This window comes from Malaya genurostris, chromosome 1 (assembly GCF_030247185.1).
Source record: "Malaya genurostris strain Urasoe2022 chromosome 1, Malgen_1.1, whole genome shotgun sequence".
NCBI classification, from domain to species: Eukaryota; Metazoa; Arthropoda; class Insecta; order Diptera; family Culicidae; genus Malaya; species Malaya genurostris.
In genome coordinates, this window is record NC_080570.1 from 23931242 (window position 1) to 23947500 (window position 16259).

A 16259-nucleotide genomic window follows, 5' to 3' on the forward strand; every position below is an offset into this window, starting at 1 on the left:
TGATTTTGATTTGATTTTGATTTGATTTTGATTTGATTTTGATTTGATTTTGATTTGATTTTGATTTGATTTTGATTTGATTTTGATTTGATTTTGATTTGATTTTGATTTGATTTTGATTTGATTTTGATTTGATTTTGATTTGATTTTGATTTGATTTTGATTTGATTTTGATTTGATTTTGATTTGATTTTGATTTGATTTTGATTTGATTTTGATTTGATTTTGATTTGATTTTGATTTGATTTTGATTTGATTTTGATTTGATTTTGATTTGATTTTGATTTGATTTTGATTTGATTTTGATTTGATTTTGATTTGATTTTGATTTGATTTTGATTTGATTTTGATTTGATTTTGATTTGATTTTGATTTGATTTTGATTTGATTTTGATTTGATTTTGATTTGATTTTGATTTGATTTTGATTTGATTTTGATTTGATTTTGATTTGATTTTGATTTGATTTTGATTTGATTTTGATTTGATTTTGATTTGATTTTGATTTGATTTTGATTTGATTTTGATTTGATTTTGATTTGATTTTGATTTGATTTTGATTTGATTTTGATTTGATTTTGATTTGATTTTGATTTGATTTTGATTTGATTTTGATTTGATTTTGATTTGATTTTGATTTGATTTTGATTTGATTTTGATTTGATTTTGATTTGATTTTGATTTGATTTTGATTTGATTTTGATTTGATTTTGATTTGATTTTGATTTGATTTTGATTTGATTTTGATTTGATTTTGATTTGATTTTGATTTGATTTTGATTTGATTTTGATTTGATTTTGATTTGATTTTGATTTGATTTTGATTTGATTTTGATTTGATTTTGATTTGATTTTGATTTGATTTTGATTTGATTTTGATTTGATTTTGATTTGATTTTGATTTGATTTTGATTTGATTTTGATTTGATTTTGATTTGATTTTGATTTGATTTTGATTTGATTTTGATTTGATTTTGATTTGATTTTGATTTGATTTTGATTTGATTTTGATTTGATTTTGATTTGATTTTGATTTGATTTTGATTTGATTTTGATTTGATTTTGATTTGATTTTGATTTGATTTTGATTTGATTTTGATTTGATTTTGATTTGATTTTGATTTGATTTTGATTTGATTTTGATTTGATTTTGATTTGATTTTGATTTGATTTTGATTTGATTTTGATTTGATTTTGATTTGATTTTGATTTGATTTTGATTTGATTTTGATTTGATTTTGATTTGATTTTGATTTGATTTTGATTTGATTTTGATTTGATTTTGATTTGATTTTGATTTGATTTTGATTTGATTTTGATTTGATTTTGATTTGATTTTGATTTGATTTTGATTTGATTTTGATTTGATTTTGATTTGATTTTGATTTGATTTTGATTTGATTTTGATTTGATTTTGATTTGATTTTGATTTGATTTTGATTTGATTTTGATTTGATTTTGATTTGATTTTGATTTGATTTTGATTTGATTTTGATTTGATTTTGATTTGATTTTGATTTGATTTTGATTTGATTTTGATTTGATTTTGATTTGATTTTGATTTGATTTTGATTTGATTTTGATTTGATTTTGATTTGATTTTGATTTGATTTTGATTTGATTTTGATTTGATTTTGATTTGATTTTGATTTGATTTTGATTTGATTTTGATTTGATTTTGATTTGATTTTGATTTGATTTTGATTTGATTTTGATTTGATTTTGATTTGATTTTGATTTGATTTTGATTTGATTTTGATTTGATTTTGATTTGATTTTGATTTGATTTTGATTTGATTTTGATTTGATTTTGATTTGATTTTGATTTGATTTTGATTTGATTTTGATTTGATTTTGATTTGATTTTGATTTGATTTTGATTTGATTTTGATTTGATTTTGATTTGATTTTGATTTGATTTTGATTTGATTTTGATTTGATTTTGATTTGATTTTGATTTGATTTTGATTTGATTTTGATTTGATTTTGATTTGATTTTGATTTGATTTTGATTTGATTTTGATTTGATTTTGATTTGATTTTGATTTGATTTTGATTTGATTTTGATTTGATTTTGATTTGATTTTGATTTGATTTTGATTTGATTTTGATTTGATTTTGATTTGATTTTGATTTGATTTTGATTTGATTTTGATTTGATTTTGATTTGATTTTGATTTGATTTTGATTTGATTTTGACATCAAAACTTATTGATTTTCAAACCCCATTGACACGCTCTTTCACCCATCATTAGATTCCCAAAAGCGACAAAACAGAATATTTTCTCCGATTTGAACACCTCCACGCATTCGAAACATCAAAACTTATTGATTTTGAAGCCCCATTGACACGCTCTGTCACCCATCATTAGATTCCCAAAAGCGACAAAACAGAAAATTTTCTCCGATTTGAACACCTCCACGCATTCGAAACATCAAAATTTATTGATTTTGAAGCACCATTGACACGCTCTTTCACCCATCATTAGATTCCCAAAAGCGACAAAACAGAAAATTTTCTCCGATTTGAACACCTCCACGCATTCGAAACATCAAAACTTATTGATTTTCAAACCCCATTGACACGCTCTTTCACCCATCATTAGATTCCCAAAAGCGACAAAACAGAATATTTTCTCCGATTTGAACACCTCCACGCATTCGAAACATCAAAACTTATTGATTTTCAAACCCCATTGACACGCTCTTTCACCCATCATTAGATTCCCAAAACCGACAAAACAGAATATTTTCTCCGATTTGAACACCTCCACGCATTCGAAACATCAAAATTTATTGATTTTGAAGCCCCATTGACACGCTCTTTCACCCATCATTAGATTCCCAAAAGCGACAAAACAGAATATTTTCTCCGATTTGAACACCTCCACGCATTCGAAACATCAAAACTTATTGATTTTCAAACCCCATTGACACGCTCTTTCACCCATCATTAGATTCCCAAAAGCGACAAAACAGAAAATTTTCTCCGATTTGAACACCTCCACGCATTCGAAACATCAAAACTTATTGATTTTCAAACCACATTGACACGCTCTTTCACCCATCATTAGATTCCCAAAAGCGACAAAACAGAATATTTTCTCCGATTTGAACACCTTCACGCATTCGAAACATCAAAACTTATTGATTTTCAAACCCCATTGACACGCTCTTTCACCCATCATTAGATTCCCAAAAGCGACAAAACAGAATATTTTCTCCGATTTGAACACCTCCACGCATTCGAAACATCAAAACTTATTGATTTTCAAACCCCATTGACACGCTCTTTCACCCATCATTAGATTCCCAAAAGCGACAAAACAGAATATTTTCTCCGATTTGAACACCTCCACGCATTCGAAACATCAAAATTTATTGATTTTGAAGCCCCATTGACACGCTCTTTCACCCATCATTAGATTCCCAAAAGCGACAAAACAGAATATTTTCTCCGATTTGAACACCTCCACGCATTCGAAACATCAAAACTTATTGATTTTCAAACCCCATTGACACGCTCTTTCACCCATCATTAGATTCCCAAAAGCGACAAAACAGAAAATTTTCTCCGATTTGAACACCTCCACGCATTCGAAACATCAAAACTTATTGATTTTCAAACCCCATTGACACGCTCTTTCACCCATCATTAGATTCCCAAAAGCGACAAAACAGAATATTTTCTCCGATTTGAACACCTTCACGCATTCGAAACATCAAAACTTATTGATTTTCAAACCCCATTGACACGCTCTTTCACCCATCATTAGATTCCCAAAAGACATTAGATTCCCAAAAGCAAAATCAAAACTTATTGATTTTCAAACCCCATTGACACGCTCTTTCACCCATCATTAGATTCCCAAAAGCGACAAAACAGAATATTTTCTCCGATTTGAACACCTTCACGCATTCGAAACATCAAAACTTATTGATTTTCAAACCCCATTGACACGCTCTTTCACCCATCATTAGATTCCCAAAAGACATTAGATTCCCAAAAGCGACAAAACAGAATATTTTCTCCGATTTGAACACCTCCACGCATTCGAAACATCAAAACTTATTGATTTTCAAACCCCATTGACACGCTCTTTCACCCATCATTAGATTCCCAAAAGCGACAAAACAGAATATTTTCTCCGATTTGAACACCTCCACGCATTCGAAACATCAAAATTTATTGATTTTGAAGCCCCATTGACACGCTCTTTCACCCATCATTAGATTCCCAAAAGCGACAAAACAGAATATTTTCTCCGATTTGAACACCTCCACGCATTCGAAACATCAAAACTTATTGATTTTCAAACCCCATTAACACGCTCTTTCACCCATCATTAGATTCCCAAAAGCGACAAAACAGAAAATTTTCTCCGATTTGAACACCTCCACGCATTCGAAACATCAAAACTTATTGATTTTCAAACCCCATTGACACGCTCTTTCACCCATCATTAGATTCCCAAAAGCGACAAAACAGAATATTTTCTCCGATTTGAACACCTCCACGCATTCGAAACATCAAAACTTATTGATTTTCAAACCCCATTGACACGCTCTTTCACCCATCATTAGATTCCCAAAAGCGACAAAACAGAATATTTTCTCCGATTTGAACACCTCCACGCATTCGAAACATCAAAACTTATTGATTTTGAAGCCCCATTGACACGCTCTTTCACCCATCAGCAGATTCCCAAAAGCAACAAAACAGAATATTTTCTCCGATTTGAACACCTCCACGCATTCGAAACATCAAAACTTATTGATTTTCAAACCCCATTGACACGCTCTTTCACCCATCATTAGATTCCCAAAAGCGACAAAACAGAAAATTTTCTCCGATTTGAACACCTCCACGCATTCGAAACATCAAAACTTATTGATTTTCAAACCCCATTGACACGCTCTTTCACCCATCATTAGATTCCCAAAAGCGACAAAACAGAATATTTTCTCCGATTTGAACACCTTCACGCATTCGAAACATCAAAACTTATTGATTTTCAAACCCCATTGACACGCTCTTTCACCCATCATTAGATTCCCAAAAGCGACAAAACAGAATATTTTCTCCGATTTGAACACCTCCACGCATTCGAAACATCAAAACTTATTGATTTTCAAACCCCATTGACACGCTCTTTCACCCATCATTAGATTCCCAAAAGCGACAAAACAGAATATTTTCTCCGATTTGAACACCTCCACGCATTCGAAACATCAAAACTTATTGATTTTCAAACCCCATTGACACGCTCTTTCACCCATCATTAGATTCCCAAAAGCGACAAAACAGAATATTTTCTCCGATTTGAACACCTCCACGCATTCGAAACATCAAAATTTATTGATTTTCAAACCCCATTGACACGCTCTTTCACCCATCATTAGATTCCCAAAAGCGACAAAACAGAAAATTTTCTCCGATTTGAACACCTCCACGCATTCGAAACATCAAAACTTATTGATTTTCAAACCCCATTGACACGCTCTTTCACCCATCATTAGATTCCCAAAAGCGACAAAACAGAATATTTTCTCCGATTTGAACACCTTCACGCATTCGAAACATCAAAACTTATTGATTTTCAAACCCCATTGACACGCTCTTTCACCCATCATTAGATTCCCAAAAGCGACAAAACAGAATATTTTCTCCGATTTGAACACCTCCACGCATTCGAAACATCAAAACTTATTGATTTTCAAACCCCATTGACACGCTCTTTCACCCATCATTAGATTCCCAAAAGCGACAAAACAGAATATTTTATCCGATTTGAACACCTCCACGCATTCGAAACATCAAAATTTATTGATTTTGAAGCCCCATTGACACGCTCTTTCACCCATCATTAGATTCCCAAAAGCGACAAAACAGAATATTTTCTCCGATTTGAACACCTCCACGCATTCGAAACATCAAAACTTATTGATTTTCAAACCCCATTGACACGCTCTTTCACCCATCATTAGATTCCCAAAAGCGACAAAACAGAAAATTTTCTCCGATTTGAACACCTCCACGCATTCGAAACATCAAAACTTATTGATTTTCAAACCCCATTGACACGCTCTTTCACCCATCATTAGATTCCCAAAAGCGACAAAACAGAATATTTTCTCCGATTTGAACACCTCCACGCATTCGAAACATCAAAACTTATTGATTTTCAAACCCCATTGACACGCTCTTTCACCCATCATTAGATTCCCAAAAGCGACAAAACAGAAAATTTTCTCCGATTTGAACACCTCCACGCATTCGAAACATCAAAACTTATTGATTTTCAAACCCCATTGACACGCTCTTTCACCCATCATTAGATTCCCAAAAGCGACAAAACAGAATATTTTCTCCGATTTGAACACCTTCACGCATTCGAAACATCAAAACTTATTGATTTTCAAACCCCATTGACACGCTCTTTCACCCATCATTAGATTCCCAAAAGCGACAAAACAGAATATTTTCTCCGATTTGAACACCTCCACGCATTCGAAACATCAAAACTTATTGATTTTCAAACCCCATTGACACGCTCTTTCACCCATCATTAGATTCCCAAAAGCGACAAAACAGAATATTTTCTCCGATTTGAACACCTCCACGCATTCGAAACATCAAAACTTATTGATTTTCAAACCCCATTGACACGCTCTTTCACCCATCATTAGATTCCCAAAAGCGACAAAACAGAATATTTTCTCCGATTTGAACACCTTCACGCATTCGAAACATCAAAATTTATTGATTTTCAAACCCCATTGACACGCTCTTTCACCCATCATTAGATTCCCAAAAGCGACAAAACAGAAAATTTTCTCCGATTTGAACACCTCCACGCATTCGAAACATCAAAACTTATTGATTTTCAAACCCCATTGACACGCTCTTTCACCCATCATTAGATTCCCAAAAGCGACAAAACAGAATATTTTCTCCGATTTGAACACCTTCACGCATTCGAAACATCAAAACTTATTGATTTTCAAACCCCATTGACACGCTCTTTCACCCATCATTAGATTCCCAAAAGCGACAAAACAGAATATTTTCTCCGATTTGAACACCTCCACGCATTCGAAACATCAAAACTTATTGATTTTCAAACCCCATTGACACGCTCTTTCACCCATCATTAGATTCCCAAAAGCGACAAAACAGAATATTTTCTCCGATTTGAACACCTCCACGCATTCGAAACATCAAAATTTATTGATTTTGAAGCCCCATTGACACGCTCTTTCACCCATCATTAGATTCCCAAAAGCGACAAAACAGAATATTTTCTCCGATTTGAACACCTCCACGCATTCGAAACATCAAAACTTATTGATTTTCAAACCCCATTGACACGCTCTTTCACCCATCATTAGATTCCCAAAAGCGACAAAACAGAAAATTTTCTCCGATTTGAACACCTCCACGCATTCGAAACATCAAAACTTATTGATTTTCAAACCCCATTGACACGCTCTTTCACCCATCATTAGATTCCCAAAAGCGACAAAACAGAATATTTTCTCCGATTTGAACACCTCCACGCATTCGAAACATCAAAACTTATTGATTTTCAAACCCCATTGACACGCTCTTTCACCCATCATTAGATTCCCAAAAGCGACAAAACAGAATATTTTCTCCGATTTGAACACCTCCACGCATTCGAAACATCAAAATTTATTGATTTTGAAGCCCCATTGACACGCTCTTTCACCCATCATTAGATTCCCAAAAGCGACAAAACAGAATATTTTCTCCGATTTGAACACTCGCACGCATATCACCTGCATTATGCAAAATTTATACAATTGTATCATTTGCTCACCCCTTTGTACAATTTTTGCTGATCCTCATCAAAAACGATTTTCTACTCAAATCATTTCTGATCGCATCAGTAGTGATTTTTTTAAATTAAAATCTTCTCTGATTTCCTAATTCCAAAATCATGATCTTACACGAAATCAAATCACATAAGGATCAGATGAGTGCGATTATGTGACGACGATTTTTCTTTAGGCTAGGATCAGTAGTGATCAAATCAGTAGTGATTTTTTAAAGTTCAAGATCAGTGATCTTAAGATCAGCAGTGATCGTCGATCACTGGTGATTTTTGATTTTTGGTGATTTTTCCAGCCCTGTTCCAGAGCAACGTTTCCAGGGGGGCGGCAAATCAACCCTTTCTTTTGCTCGGCCAAGCGATCTCTTCGGAGATGGAGCTCAGTCTTTTATTTTCTGCTCACTTTACCAACGATGGGGGCGGCAGATCTTATTTTGCCCCGGGCCAAATTTCCTGGTACGCCACTACTTATTTTGCTATATATGGACAATTGGTGTAGAACATAATTACTTGTCTTATGGTAAAATTTCATCAATATCAAAGTGGTGCTTTTTCCAAATCGATTTCGTATTATTCGGTGTAGCACTCGATGAAGAATTTTTTCAGTATATTTTAAAATTTAAAAGGTGATATGAAATCTTTAAGGGGCAGGTAGGGTCTAACACTCTTGAAAAATAATTTATTATTCTCTTTGTATTTTCTTAAAGTAAAACATTTCAAGAATATTTGTGAAATTTTCAAGTCTATCGGAACAAAACTCATTAAGCTATGGGCTTTTATCTTTGCCTATCTCAAATTGTGAAGAAGTAAAAGGTCGGCGCACAGGGCCAAGATTTCTGCTTCGATTGACCATAAAACTTGACAAAACACTCTTGAAATGCTTCATTATAACAAAATATAAAAGAAAAAATATAATGGTTTGAAAATGTTAGATCCTGCGGGCTCCCTAGAGGAATAAATTGTTTCCTTCGATTTTATAGACAAAAACCTTTGAACGCGTTTTTCTCGAAAGCAGATTTTGAAAGTTCGTGTCCATCGTCATTCAGAAACTACTGCACAAACTTTCTACATGTAAAATACCAGACCCCAATGTTTTCCTTTTCGTAGTTTATTATTTTGGGAAATGCTACAAAATGGCGGATTTTTTATGTGAAAAATCCTAGTTTTGACTTTAAACAACCACCAAAAATTAAAAAAAAAGAAAAACACCTGCTCTATCCATGCTTGTTTGATTTGTTGACTTTGGATTAATCTGTACTGAGATACAGATACCGACCTATTTTTCCACGAAAAAAAAAACAAAATGTTCCTCGAATAATGCTTTGTATTATGCAAAACGTTTGAATTTGTTTTGTTGAACGAAAGTTCTGGAAAAATTTCGCAAAAATGATATTTTTTCATCATTTAGACTCCCTTTAAGTTTAACAACACCTTGTTGTAGGATAGCATATGGATTGCAAAATATAGTTTATCAGATGTACAACTTTGTTTCCGCCGTTTTTTTTCCCAAAATTAAAAGCTTATTTGCGAAAAAGTGCTTACAGATGTATTATTCAAAGTGTTGTCCGTCGCCAGCGACAACATTCTCCCCTCTTTCCGGCAATTTTCGGATCCCGGTTCGAAAAAAGGAGTCCTTTTTTGACGCTATCTATGAAGCAATCAAATTTTTCAACTCTTCGAAGGATTGAAAATGTTGATCTGCCAGGACGTGTGCCATCGAACGGAATAGGTGGAAGTCAGAAGGGGCGACATCTGGGGAATACGGCGGGTGTGGCAAGGCTTCCCATTTCAGCGTTTCCAGGTACTTTTTGATCACTTTTGCGACGTGAGGCAGAGCATTGTCTTGTTGGAGGATGACTTTGTCAGGTCGCTCTTGATATTGTGACCGCTTTTCTTTTAATTGCTTTTTTAGCGCGCGACTAAGGCGCATCAGTTGCGTTCGGTAGCGATCTCCTGTGATGGTTTCACCCGGTTTTAAGAGCTCGTAGTAAATCACACCGAACTGATCCCACCAAATACAATTCATAACCTAGGCGTCGTGAATATTCGGTTTTGCCTTCGACGAAGTAGCATGCCCGGGCTTTCCCCATGATTTTCTGCGTTTAGGATTATCGTATCGAACCCACTTTTCATCACCGGTTACGATTCGATGTAAAAACCCCTTACATAGCATTTGATATGCAACTGTCCCGCAATGACGCAACTATACGTATCCGCGTTTTTGGTTCTCCATACATGGTTGAATCTGTGTATGGTGAGCTAAAATTAAAGGATATTCTTTCGTTTCTCACCCAATATGCTAAAAAGCAATAGTCAGAGGAGTTCATCGTTCTTCCTGGAGTGAATGAATCCCTTCTGTTTCTACCCTAAAAGAATTTAGCAAATCGTTTGGCATTCCTTATTAGGTGCCGAATTTATTTCTGTTCATAAATATTGCGAATCGTTCTGCATTCTTTCAGGAAAGTAGAATGGTGTCGATTTTGGAAAATCTTCGAGTTGGTACATTATTAAATGTGCACTTTGATTTATTTCGTTTGGTTTTGTACTGTTTTCCCATCTCACCCCCTGAACATTTCTCTTCCATGTTCCTTTTATTTTTTCCTTCTCACCAGGAAAGGCACAGATCTCTAAATAATTTGGGGAACGTGCCACTTGGACAAATACACACACACAGACAGTTTGCGATCTCGACGAACTGATTCGAATGGTTTATTAAAATTCGCAAACGACTTTCCACCCTGAAAATGGATATCGAAAAAAAAATGTCCGGTGTTTCATGAAAACTCATCATTTCTTCAAAATTAAAACGGAACAAGAATGTCGATTTTTTTTTTAAGTGCAATAAGAACCTGTATTTTGAAGATTCATTTTATTGAAAAAAGTACGGTTGTGTAATGTCAGGGACATAACTGGATGTCGTGAATACGAATAAAACTGACACGGTTTCTTTATACTTTCGAATTCGAATTGATAGCTGATCGATTGTGTGAATTGTGAAACTTTTGATGTCGATTATCTCATTTCGGATTTGCATATTTTATTGAAAGAATCTATCAAGATGCTGTACAGGATTCATTTCTGCCTTTTAGAAGGACCAAATTGTGGAATTTTCTACGTTATTAGGCACAGTTCGGAACATTTTTCTCGAAAGATTTTTGCACAGCGAAAAATGCACGAAGCAAATCAAGTTGTTTTGGATTTTAACTAAACTGATGATTTTCAATGTTGCAAATATTCTTCGTGTAACTAATTCATTCACGCATCCTTGCTGTGATTATACTGCTTTCGAATATGCCAGTCTCGAACAACGTTGAACTATTCACTGCTCGAAAGAGAGAAGGGTGCAAAAGGAATAAGCAATAATCATAGAGAACCCGAATATACTAATCCATTCTTCGCTGCTGGTATACATCGTGCATGTTCGTTTTATACATTCGTTTGTCATTCGTTCATTTATTTTATTCTTCGAATTGGTTCGAATAGCGTCACGGCGAAGATCGTTGGTTTCCATTCTTCGCGAAGCATTCTTCATCTAATAAATTCATCATATCTCGTTGGGTAGCAGTAATGGGAGAATTCTGGAATATGGTTCATCACATACACATAAGACTATGGTAATAGTGCGGGGGAAACATCTTAATATGCATGTTTCAAAGACAGCACGAACGATCATCGCGAATTAGGTTTGGCGATGATCGCTGTATGAATATTCGTTCGATATTCGCGTTAAGTCATTCGGGGGTATATCCAATGCGAATAACAACTGCAAGGAATAGATATTCGTGCAAGTAACGAAGCAGCGTCGGCTTCGTTCGCGCCCGAATATACGGACAAGTCCGAATACCAGAACAATTATCGAACAAAGGCGAAGGAAAGCGAGCGATGATCATAGACATTCGTTGTATTTTTGATATTCGAGCAACATTGATGATTTTTACTTTCGATTTGCAAAGAATTAATCTTAATAGTTCTTTAGATAACATTTAGAGCCATTAGAAAGGCAGATTATATATAAGATGCAATCGCTCTTGTTTGAGTTGAAACTAGCTTTGCGTACAAACTGCAACACATCCGCTCGCAGTGCCAAATGATGCGAAACTGGGTAGTTTCGAAGTAAAGTTTTCTGCGTTGTTTTTGAAATTTTCAGAAAACTTAATTTTTGAGTTGTTTGCGGTTATCTCACACTGTTCAAAATATTATCCTGAATTCCTGATTATATTTTTTCCTGATTATATTTCACGATTAAGTTCTGCCCATTCTTCGATATGGCTAATTTTGAAAAGGAGCCCCATAGTAAAGTAAGTCGTATTAACGACAAAATTACAGAGTTGTGTACGAGACCCTACCGATCATGATGAATTTTAAAACTCGAATCAACAGATTTCAATTTAAAAACATATACAGGATTCTAAAGTTAATGTTAGAATTTCAGGAAATTAGAACCTTCAGTTACTAATGACATATATGACATCATTTTGGCCTGGTGTGATTGGTTCGTGAAAACAATTTTCCAAGAGTATGCTATTGAAATACTGAACCGACATTGCCATACATGTCTAAGTTAATCGTATCCGGATCGATTGATACCCGTTGGCATTTATTTTACACCCGGCAACGTATAGTAAAGGCATTTTTAATGTCAAAATCCGAGGTGGAATTGACTTCACACTTATACTATTTCGGCTTGTGACTAATGTTCTGATTTATGACTGACACTTCACCAACATCTACAAAGCAAACTTTAATTTATAATTGTTTCATATAGATTTAGAATTCCTATTAATAAAAAATTTCTCTCCCCTATCTCTTTCCTCAGAAAAATCGCCACCAGCAAGTTTGAACCGACCTTCGCCCGCCAAGCATTTCCCTGCTTCGATGAACCGCAACTGAAAGCGACCTACGCCATTAGCTTGGTGCATCCGAATACCGACAAATACATTGCGCTGTCCAACATGGATGTCGATAAAGTCCTCGAAGACACCCCATCCACAGGGTTCAGCACTACCGTGTTCAACCGGAGCGTTCCGATGAGTACTTATCTGGTGGCGTTCATTGTCAGTGACTTCCGGTACAAGGAAAACCTCATTACGCCAACGATTGGAGATCCATTCGAGCTCCGAGTTTACGCCACACCGATTCAGATGAACAACATAGATTTTGCCCTGGACACAGCTACAGCGATTATTAAGTACTACATCGAATACTTCAATATTGAGTATCCCCTGCCGAAGCTAGATATGGCAGCAATTCCTGACTTTGTGTCGGGTGCCATGGAAACCTGGGGGCTGGTGACTTATCGGGAAACAAGCATTCTGTACAACCCAGAAACGAGCTCAACGGCAAATAAACAGCGAGTGGCGGAGGTTATTGCTCACGAGTTGGCGCACATGTGGTTCGGAAATTTGGTAACGATGAAGTGGTGGAACGAGTTGTGGTTAAACGAAGGATTTGCCAGCTACATCGAGTACAAGGGAGTGCACAGTGCCTATCCCGCCTGGGGGATTATGGAACAGTTTGCAATCGATAATTTGCACGGTATGCTAACGCTAGATGCTACGCTCGGATCACATCCGATCGTGGTGAAGGTCGAAACACCGAATCAAATAACGGAGATATTCGATACGATCACCTACTCCAAGGGGGCCTCGGTAATTCGTATGTTGGAAGACTTTGTTTCCGAACCCATTTTCAAGAAAGGTGTAACAGCATATCTGAAAAAGCTGGAGTACGGTAACGGGGTATCGAATGATTTAATGGAAGAACTGGATGCACTTTATGAAGATTCCACCGAAAAGACGGGAGCTACAGTTTCCACGGTGATGGATACATTCACGAAGCAGAAAGGTTTTCCGGTCGTCACCGTAGTACAGAATGGCACTCAGTTCCGCCTGACGCAGTCGCGATTCCTTGCCGATTTGGAGGCGAATGAAACCGAGATCTCAGAGTTTGGGTTAGTTATTCTGTTTGTGTAATTTCACTACCAATAATCTAATATTTTCCTCAGTTACAAATGGTACATCCCTATAACCTACATCACTTCTGGCAATCCAGAGCAGGTTAACCGTAAATGGTTCCCCAACACGGTGGACCATGTAGATATTGTTGATGTCCCAGAGGGAACGAGTTGGATAAAGCTGAATCATAATCAGGTTGGCTACTACAGGGTAAACTACGCGGATAGTGTCTGGAATCAGTTTAGCAAAGCATTGGTGGATGATGTAAACGCCTTCACCATTGGAGATCGCACCGGGTTGTTGAATGATGCGTTCGCTCTGGCTGACGCTTCCCTGCTACGGTACGATGTAGCTCTCGGGTTGACCAAATTCCTAACTGACGAGCTTGAGTACGTTCCTTGGGCAACCGTTTCAAGCAAGATGAAGAATGTTCGGAATTTGATTTACGATTTCGATTCATACAACGCCATACTGGTAGGAAGCCCTATCGATTTAGTCAGTAAATCAATAAAATCTAAACTAATTTCGTTTCAGGCATATGTCCGTAAACTAGTTGATAAAGCATATGGCACCGTTGGATGGACTGTCGAAGGGGAAGATCTTATGAAGAAGTAATTTGTTTCATGCAATTTCAGAAACATCTGTATCATTTTTTTTTGCTACGTATTTCAGTCGTCTTCGAACTACTATTTTGGATCTCGCCTGTTCATTCGGTCACGAAAAATGTCTTGCCGAAGCGTCGGATCGATTCCAAAACTGGTTGAATGCCGGCGATGAAATTCATCCGGACGTGCGCTCTGTAGTATACTACTACGGCGTACAGAAAGGCACCGCCGAGGACTGGCAAAAAGTGAAGACACGATTCAGCGCGGAAACCGATGCCAACGAGAAAACCAAACTGATGAGTGCTCTGGCGGCATTCCCCGATGCTAGGGTTCTGACTGACTTCCTCGAGGAAGCTTGGAATACGAACCTGGTTCGACAACAAGATCATCTTAGTTGCATTCAGAGTGTTGCAGCCAACAAAGTTGGAGAATCGGTAGCCTGGGATCACGTCCGACAGAACTGGGACCGGTTGGTCGAACGATTCACTCTTGGCGAGAGGAATCTAGGTCGAATGATTCCTTCGATTACGGGACGATTCACGTCCAAGGTGAGACTGATGGAATTGGAAGACTTCTTCAGGCGTAATCCGGAATCCGGAGCTGGAGCGGCAGCTCGTGTACAGGCACTGGAAAATGTTTCCAACAATATTAAGTGGCTCCAGAGGAACCAACAAATCATAGCTGACTGGTTGAAAACCGAATCAGCAACGTCGCAACGATGATACGTAAAACAAATTGGTTATATGTTGAACTGATAATTAAATGTGATAAGTTTAAACGTAAACAGACTGTTTCATTTTTTCTGAATTGAAGAAGTCCGCCCGTAGTTGCACAGTACTTTTATTTAATCCATAGGTATGATATTTTGACAAAAATCGTTGAAGGATGTAACAAATCTTTCAACTATCAGGTGTACAACTTTGCTTCCGCCGTTTTCGTATTATTCGCGCTCGCAAATGAAAATGTTTATGTGACCAATTCTCGCCATTTGCGGGAAGTTTTACTTTTCTGTTACAATTCGAAAAAAATGCAGCTGAAGTGCATCGCATGCTCTCAGAAACTTACGGTGATGCTGCTCTGAGTAAAAGAACGTGTCGGGAATGGTTTCAACGTTTTAAAAATGGTGATTTCGATGTCGAAGACAAAAGAAGAAGCATTGCTTGAGGAAGAGTCTTGTAACCCCGTATAAAGTTCCTGAATTTTATTCGAATCCGACTTCACATTTAGAATCTACTTCGCAAGAAAATTTTTCGATGGGCTAAGTAAGTGTATCAGGGCTATACACTTAAATACAAAATAAATAAAAATAATGAAAAAAAAATTCCACAACTCAGACTTTAAGGTCTGAGGACAGAGGGTCGCGTGTTGAGTTTTAAATCGGCCACGTGGCTCGCTCAATTCCCTTTGCGCATCGTATTTCTCTTGTACTCTCGTATATGAGCAAACTGTACCGGGTTGCCAGCATACATGTTATTATTTTGATGAGAAATTTTATCACATAAATCTATCGTATGAGTCGAATATTACACAGATTCCAATGAACAATGAAAAAATCTAGCGAAACATGTTACCTAGTCAATTTTCTTTTTTTTATTCAACACTTGGTTGGCTGGCTATTGCGTACACGTGGTGTGTTCGCGCCACGTTTTACTCACCGGCTTTGGGTCGTTTTACTCTTTTGTCTCCAGAGGAAATTCTACGCGGGGAAGACTTTCAACCCTTTTACACTACGGTCACTGGGCGGAAGTCGTTTTCGAGCGGAAACAAGCAAATGGACTCATTATCTGTAAACTAACACAACACAACTTGAATACATTAAAGACCAGACATTTTATTAGATACTTC

At 36.3% G+C, this 16259-nt stretch overlaps 1 protein-coding gene across 4 annotated transcripts in view; it reads left to right on the plus strand.

Annotated features, from left to right (window-relative positions):
- The window catches only part of LOC131434955 (aminopeptidase A-like), an 82721-nt gene extending 67523 nt beyond the window's left edge, over positions 1-15198 (plus strand). For all 4 annotated transcript variants that reach the window (XM_058602345.1, XM_058602336.1, XM_058602317.1 and 1 more), the window contains 4 exons: positions 12672-13805; positions 13860-14283; positions 14344-14420; positions 14482-15198. In XM_058602345.1, the coding sequence (XP_058458328.1) occupies positions 12672-13805; positions 13860-14283; positions 14344-14420; positions 14482-15136 (2290 nt within the window). In that variant the 3' untranslated portion in view covers positions 15137-15198. The remainder of the gene's footprint in view (positions 1-12671; positions 13806-13859; positions 14284-14343; positions 14421-14481) is intronic.
- The last annotated feature ends 1061 nt before the right edge of the window (positions 15199-16259 follow it).